General features: G+C 56.3%; 2 protein-coding genes across 2 annotated transcripts; both read right to left on the minus strand.

The window, feature by feature from the left end:
- Positions 1-452: 452 nt before the first annotated feature.
- On the minus strand, positions 453-2,356 carry NGA_2053100 (kinesin-like protein; the record flags this gene model as incomplete). Its single annotated transcript, XM_005856255.1, has 1 exon — positions 453-2,356. A coding segment is annotated over one exon (1,904 nt), but the record flags the coding sequence as incomplete, so codon positions are not given.
- A 239-nt stretch (positions 2,357-2,595) lies between these two features.
- On the minus strand, positions 2,596-2,955 carry NGA_2112610 (uncharacterized protein; the record flags this gene model as incomplete). The annotated part of the gene is made up of 1 exon (XM_005856260.1): positions 2,596-2,955. A coding segment is annotated over one exon (360 nt), but the record flags the coding sequence as incomplete, so codon positions are not given.
- Positions 2,956-7,622: the final 4,667 nt, after the last annotated feature.

Raw genomic sequence — 7,622 nt, forward strand, 5'->3', positions numbered from 1 at the left:
CCGACTTCCGCTGGCACGATTCCCGCCTTCGACGTTTCGGCTGCGGCTTGTGATCCTGCTCCCAATGCCGCTCCACCGGCCTTCGAGTCCAAAACCTGCATGCCCCTTTCCTCCCCCTTGCCCTCAGGATCCGCTCTGGTCGCGTCGCCCTCCTGTACCAATTGTGCCGCCGTTGAGACCTCTGGTATCGCACCTTCGAGGGTCGCCTGCAGCCGCTCTGGAAGTAGGGCCTCGCTGCTACTGTCTGACCGCGGGACCCTCCGTCCCGACGAGGGGCTGCCTCGTGTTAATCGGCGGGCACCTGATGACGGGGTGAGAGCTGCAGCGTCTTTCTTTCCAGCTTCTGAGGGTGAGGACGCCACGGCTGTTTCACTCGTAGAAGTGGGAGCAATAGCTCTGGCAGCGGCAGCAGCTGTGACGATACCACCTACTTTTTCGGTCATCCCCTCTCTTTCGACCGTGTCCGCCGTGCCGTTCATGGACGACGCTCTTAGGGTGGCTGCGCTGGAGGGGCATTCCTTCGGCGACGACAGATCAGGGCTCCCCCCGTCCCCTTCCTCTTCTTGTACACCTCTGTCGTCTCGCACTGGGTAATTGGCAATGGTCGCGGGCGCTGTAGGGCCCACCTCCTTCCTCCCGTCCATCCCGCCGTCGCGCCCGTCGGCCAAGCACTCCCGCGCTTTCCCCCCCTCTGCGAGGACGGGGGATGGTGATGGTGGGGGGACCAACACTAGCGGAGAGGGCGGGCGCCGGAGAGGGGAGCTTGCGCTCGCCTGCGTCACGGAACCCGCCAGAGCCGAAAGGTCCACTGGGCCCATATCCATCAAGTTGGTAATGCGCGAGCGCGGGCAGAGCATCGCGCAGACGAGGTGCACCCACTCCCCGTCGAGGGTCCGCTTGAAGCCGCCGTGGACTTCGGGGCAGAGGGTGCAGGCGATGGGTCGGTCAGGATCCTCCATCAGCCCCAGGCACTTGTCGCAGAAAAAGTCCCCCTCGGGCACCTCCGGCAGCCCGTAGCAGGCTTGGTGTGCAGCCATGTCGCATCCGTCGCAAAAGACGATCTCGTTGCTCTCCGTTGAGCTTCCGTCAAAACAGACCATGCAAATGCTGTCGTCCACATCCTCGGTCGCTGCCTCCCTCGCAAGTGCTTCGGGCGCGGGTGGGGGAGGCCGGCCATCGACGGGCAGGGACCAGCTGGCGGGGAGGACCTCCTCCTTGTGCTTGTTGAAGTCAGGCTCCTGGTCGCGCAGACCCCTGACCAAACCCAGCGCCACAAACTTCCACACGCGAGCCAGGAGATACTTGCGCTCCGTGGTTGCGTCGACTTCCTTCTGCAAGGTCCGCTTCTCGGCGTCGGCGACGATGCCCTCCATCAGGCTTTGGACTCGCTCTCGGAGAGCCCTACCAACAAAGTACAGCTCCTGCTGGTGCGACATGAGCTCTAGGTCCACGTAGGACGGCTGGAGCATCTCTACGTCCATACTTATGGCTGCCTGCGTCCCGGACATGGAGCTAGGAGGAGACGGCGCCGCCACGGCGAGGGGGAGGGAAGAGTTCTCCTCCCTCTCAATCGATTCCAGTCGCAGATCTTGGCAAAAGCGTTCATCCGACTGCATACTCGCCTCGTTGCCGATAATACCCACATAGCCGCAATATACGCGCTGATGACTGTTCGCTTGCGAATGAAATACGACTTTCAACCCTCCCTTCTTTCCGATGCCGCTCGTGGCATCCACGCCGGCCCGTTCCCTTTGCAAGCCCAGGTCGGCGAAACCATGGACCAAATCCGTCGAGCCACCACTGTCAGCGCCGATCACTTTCTCAATGCTGTCCAAGCCGCCCTCTCGCTGGCTACATCGCTCTCTCAACTTGGACAAAAATGCGCCGGCTGGCTGCTGATCCTCCCCCTCGTAGGAAGCCTCCGAGAGACCGCCCTCGTCGTCCTCCGCCCCGACGTCAGATGCCACCTCACCTTCTTCCTCCCCCACGACCTTCTCTTCGTCCTGCGTGTCAAGAGCTCCTTCTCCTTCATCCCGGCTGCGAAGCCTGGCCATGTCCCTCCCTCTCGTTCCAGAGCCCCTCACCCGCGGAAATCGAAATACTACGTCCTGGTCTTCGGGCGCTTTCACGGGAAGAATAGACGCCTGAATGCGCCTCAGGCCCTCAGGGTGGTGGTTTTCTGGAAAATACATGTCTACAGCGCTCCAAAAGTGCTCCAAGTCCAAAGGCTCGTTCAGGTGCTGACCGGGATACTCGCTGAAGAGCGGGACTCCCTCGCTTTCCTTCTTCCCCCTGCCTCCCTCACCGCCACCGCCCCCTCCTCCCGCGGAAGTGGGCACCTCATCCCTCCCGTCGGATGCCACGCTCTTTGCTCCCCACTCCCGGGGGCTGGCTCGACCGCTGCCGCCTCTTCTCGCCGCACTGCCCTTCGTCAGCCAGGAAGAAAGCCCCGTAGGTGCGTCGCGGCCGCCCCCACGCCATCCGCCCCGTCCCCCTCTCCCTCCGCGGCCCCCTCGCCCCCCACCGCCACATCGACCCACCCCTCCTCTGCCCCCTGGTCCTGCTTGCACCGAGTCCGCTGTCGGCGCTCGGGCCCCCCTTCCTCCCTTCCCGTGCGAAAACTCAAAGACCCGCATGACCACCTGCGGCTTCCTTACTGTCACAGGCGGGGAATGCTTCTTGCAGTAGGCCTCGTACTCCCCGGGCGGTACGTAGATGTCTGGGTGCTCCTTGTAGAGGAGGCACCAGGGGTGAAAGGAGATGTGGCACTTGCCTACGGGGCACTGGACGCAAGGGCCCGCCTTCTTCTCCTGACAGATCATGCACTTGAGGGTGCGACGCGCAGGGGCCATGCGGGAGTAGTCAATCAGCTCCAGCTTGTCGGGCTGTGTGAAAGTGACGTCGGGGAGCCAAAGCGCGCACTGTATATGGGCCCAGTCCCCCGAGGTGGTGGGCTTCAGGGCACCCCCCCCGTGCCCGCAGAGGGAGCAGCGGACCTTATGACAGTCCATACCGTACTCACAGAGCCGGCAAAACCACTTCCCCACGGGAATAGCTTCTACACCATAGCAGCCTTGATGCACGCTCAGATCGCAGTGGTCGCAGAGTACGATTTGGTTCTCGACCTCGCTGTGGCCCTCCCCGCACACCGTGCAGAGTATGTCCTAAGGGAAAGATGATGCCGCGTACAATGACTGAACATCATATATCCACCGTTCTATGCCTTTACCGTACTCAAAATTTTATTTCACGTTTTGAAAAACGAATGAGGACAGGGAAAGGTCATGATATACCTCTTGTCTGAACAAGAGAGCGTACTGGTACGCTCTTCAGGGAAAAGGAGCTGGCTGAGGAAGACCAATGGCACGGATGTTTCACATACCTCTTCCGATGACTCCTTGACGCTATTCTCGGAAAGTTCCTGCACTGGGCTCACAGGATCGATTACATGGTCGGTCATAGCCATTTTATTTTAGTCCAATGGGGCTGAGAAAGTAATCGCCAAAGACTTTCCGTCTGCTGCGCCGGGCCGCTGGCCGGCGCAAATGGAGTCTATCGGGCACCAAGGTTCCTGCCCTCTTCCAAATCAGAGAAGCCGCACAGATAGAGGTGCCATTTCTGTCTTTACACGTGGGTGTGTGATATGCATTTCGAGTCTTATTGAGTAATCGCAAACACCCGTAAGCGAGGAAGAAGGAAAAGCAGCACCGCTCAAAAGACCAATGCACTTCCTCCATAAAAAGGTGCCACGACCTCCCGCCCGTTTGGAAAAAGGATCGCGTATACTCAGTCACGCTTGCACGACTGTCTTGTCCATCCCCTCCGCTCGTCGGGGATGTGGTGCAGAGTGGAGGGCGCAGAGAAACCGCCTCCTCGCCCTTCGTCTTTCCTCCCTGGTCGGCGAGGCGGCGGCGAGAAGTAGAGGGGCACGAAGCTCCCGTAAGGAGGCCGAAGCTTGGCGTACTAAGCGACGTTCGCGATCTACGATTGCGGTCTCTTTTTGCCCCGCGTATGAGGAGTGGATAGCTTTATCCTATGACTGGATCTTATTTTCATTTGTATTCACTGGGTAATAACTCTACCCCCCGGCACGTATTGCTTCCAATATTAAAATGAGAAAATGTAGTAGGTATGGGGTGTAAAAGATCTAACATAATAATTCTCTCTAGAAACCCGATACCCAAATTAATTTTGGGTATGCGAGGGGTAAGGCATGTGGTTCATGCATATGCAAGGGAAAGCGCAGGAGGCCGGCCGTAAAGGGATCGGGTGTAGAGTGCTGGTATAAGCATCCTTTTCAGGGAGTTGGGTACATTTGTTCCTCAATTGCATTTTTTAAAGTAGTACGGCCAGCTGTAGAAGAAAACATGGCTTGATCGCGGGGCCATAAGCCGGGGTGGTTGAGGGTTTTAACCTTAACGAAATATGCGTGTCTTCATGCAAAACATGGAGCAACTGTGGAAGCCACCCTTCAACGCAAATTGTGATGTACACGGAAAGAGCGAGGCGCAAGCCAACAAGTGTACACAAATGTAATCAAACACATGAGAGAAAGACACTCCCCAAAATCCTTGCACTTGGGCCACTCTTGATCTTACTGGCAGTTGTCGCTGTCCACGCTTCCTCATCGAGATACTAATCCCTACGTACACGCCACCGAATCCATCATCCTGGCCATCTACCTTACGTTGCACGAAGTATGCTAGTGGACAAAAGTTCATGCCCGCACATGTATACTTACTAAGCATTGCAACTTGTTCGAAATCGCTCATTTTTCTTCATCTCAGAGACAGGGGCAAGTCAAAGGTGTCAATAATGATCGAGAATAAAACATACTGAAGACTAGCAAAACAAGTCACGTCTCTCCCAGTTCGGCCTGAATCGCTCCTATAATATGACTTGGGCATGTCCGGCCTATGGGCTGGTATCATCCAATTCACCTCCGACTCTTGCTGCTCTGCTCTTTTCACATCCCTGCTATCTCTAATCTCCTTTGCCTCTATCTACAGTCGTGCGCGCGCACCTGTACCGCGTCCAGTCGACCCCTTGTATTCGGCCATAAAGGCGCTATGGAACGCCAGGAACCGTTGAATGATGTCCTGAAATTTGCTCTCCGGAGGAAGGATGGTAGTTCGGAAGTGGAAGGTGCCGTCTCGTTGCTTGAAGCCCGAGCCCGGGACCGTGGAGATCCCAGTTGTCTCAAGCAGCTTGAGGCAATAGAACACGTCCGGCGACTTTCCAGCCGCCTTGGCGGCTGCCATGGCAGCGGGGGGGAGTGTGATTTTCGGGAAGGAATACATGGCACCTTCCGTCTCTTGACAGACGATGCCCTCGCAGCTGTTGAAAGCGTCCGTGATAGCCCGCGCCCGCCGCCGCAAGGAATCCAACAAGTCTTGCTTTTCCCGCACATATTGTGCGTACGACTCGTCACCGGGGCGGGGCCCGTTGACCATCAGCCCGAGGATCACCTGGCCCGGCACGTTCGGGGATAAGTTGATTGAGGCCAGCTTGTACAGCTCGTCCGCCACGCGCTCGTCGAAATTAAGAAGCTCCATGACGCCTCCTCGAAAGCCGCACTCTCCGTACACGCCCTTGGAGGCCGTGTGGAACGTGGCTAACTCCAGTCCCTGGGCGTAGGGCGAACCCATGCTTAGCGCCACATGACGTGCCGACACGAAGGGCCGCACCGTCTGATATATGTTGTCCTGGTAGACCTCGTCCGCCATCAGAACTAGCTTGTGCTTGTAGGCGAACTTCACGAGGCCCTCCAAATCCTGACGGCTGAGGCACTGGCCCGTCGGGTTCCCGGGGTTGATGAAGACCATGCCGCGTACCCGTACCCCTTGTCGCTTCGCGTCCCGCACCGCCCGCTCCAGTTCCTCGAAATCGAGGGACCATCCCGACTCCTCGTGCAAATAGTATCCTACCATGCTTCCGCTCAGCAGCTCAATGGCGGCTGAGTACAGGGGGTACTGCGGGATCGGCACTAGGATGCCGTCTTGGGGGCCGCGGAGCATGGCTGTCAGGCCCAGACGCACGGCCTCGCTCGCTCCATTGGTCAGGAATATTTTATCAATATCAGATCCGAAGCCATCACGTCGCTGCAGGAAATCTGCGAACTCTTGTCGCACGATAGGCAGGCCCTTCGAGTCGCTGTACGCGCCAATGCCTCCCGGTGCGGCCTTCATGTAAGCCTTGGCGCGCGCGATCACATCCCGAGGGAAGATACGGTGCACATCCGGGTGCTCCAGGAGAAAAGGTGCGCTGACGAGGGCGAAGACCTGTCTGATGAATGTGATGGGTTTTTGGCCCAATCCGTGCGGGTTGCCGACGTTCGTGAAAATGACCTCCTTGCCTGCTGCGACACGTTCCGTAGCAGCTCGGTACAACTCCCCACGGACAGCATATTCGCAATGCTTGACATGATCGGGCAAACTGTCATAGTTTAGGACACGGGGTTGTGCTGCCATATTTTTTGTACCGCGCGTGTAAGTGCTGGTGGGAAGAAGATTGCCCACGATTGCGTGTTCGTGCGTGACTAGAGGCTACCAGCCGATTACTTGATCCTTCCAGGTTCTGTTAAGAGAATGGAATGAGTGAGTCCTTCTCCATTGTGTGCGAATATAAATGATACCCTGTAGTCCGTGCTTTGTAGTGCCTAACATCTCACACGATCGTTCACGGTACGTCGGACACGTTGAGTGATGTGGCTGGAAGATCGCGGGACTGGAGTGGTCCTCTCTGCGCCCTCCACAAGTAGCTTTGGTACGCGCCTATCTTCCACTCATCTTCCATGCTACGTACTCAATGAAGATACAGCACATATGATGCGAGTCACGCAATTTGTCACAATAGAGAACATCTGTTCGAGGGCGGAAGAGGCCTGCACTTTCTAAGGACATCGCCTCGGGGGTTTGAAAATCCTCCCAAGGACAACGGCGAGGCAGGCATGGCCTTGTAAATTTAGTGGAGGGCTTTTCGAGAAGAGGTTTTTTCACAGTGGTTGACTTGACATCATATTGCACGCGCACAGGATGCAGTCAGCCCCCTGAGCTCTGCATCGAAATTTCTATTCTCTCTGACAAAGAGTGTCAGTACATGTGCATCCGTTGCAGTGGTGCGTGGTGCTTTGTCAGGCTTTTCTTCAAACAGACCTGTTTTTCGCTTCAGCACGTCCCTCCTTTTTTTCATGCGTCAGACAAGTATGTATGTGCAATTATTTTTCCAAGCCCTTTGCATGTCAAGACGGTGCTGGGCACCCTCGGGTCTCTACTTGGAACAAGCGAAATTCTGTGACTGCTTGTGACCTGAAAAGGACAACGGTGACATGGAGGCCTCGAGGTCTTTTTTAGCCCACTATTGACGCCTTTGCAGTCAAATATTGTTTTTAATCTGACACGCTCGTTCCCTCATATATAGCTTTCTAGATGAATCCTGTATTTTTTTTGTTCCGAAAGAAACTAACACATTTTTCCGCCCACCCAATTTCAGTTTTTAATTTTTTTCCTCTTCCACTACGCCAAAACTCTTCGTCTAGTTCCTATATGACACTATCGGTGTTTGACATCATGGAATTGTATTTTTCTTTGTCGCTTCCGATACACACAAACGCCATTACATAC

This window comes from Nannochloropsis gaditana (assembly GCF_000240725.1).
Source record: "Nannochloropsis gaditana CCMP526 unplaced genomic scaffold scaffold015, whole genome shotgun sequence".
In the NCBI taxonomy this organism is placed as follows: Eukaryota; class Eustigmatophyceae; order Eustigmatales; family Monodopsidaceae; genus Microchloropsis; species Microchloropsis gaditana.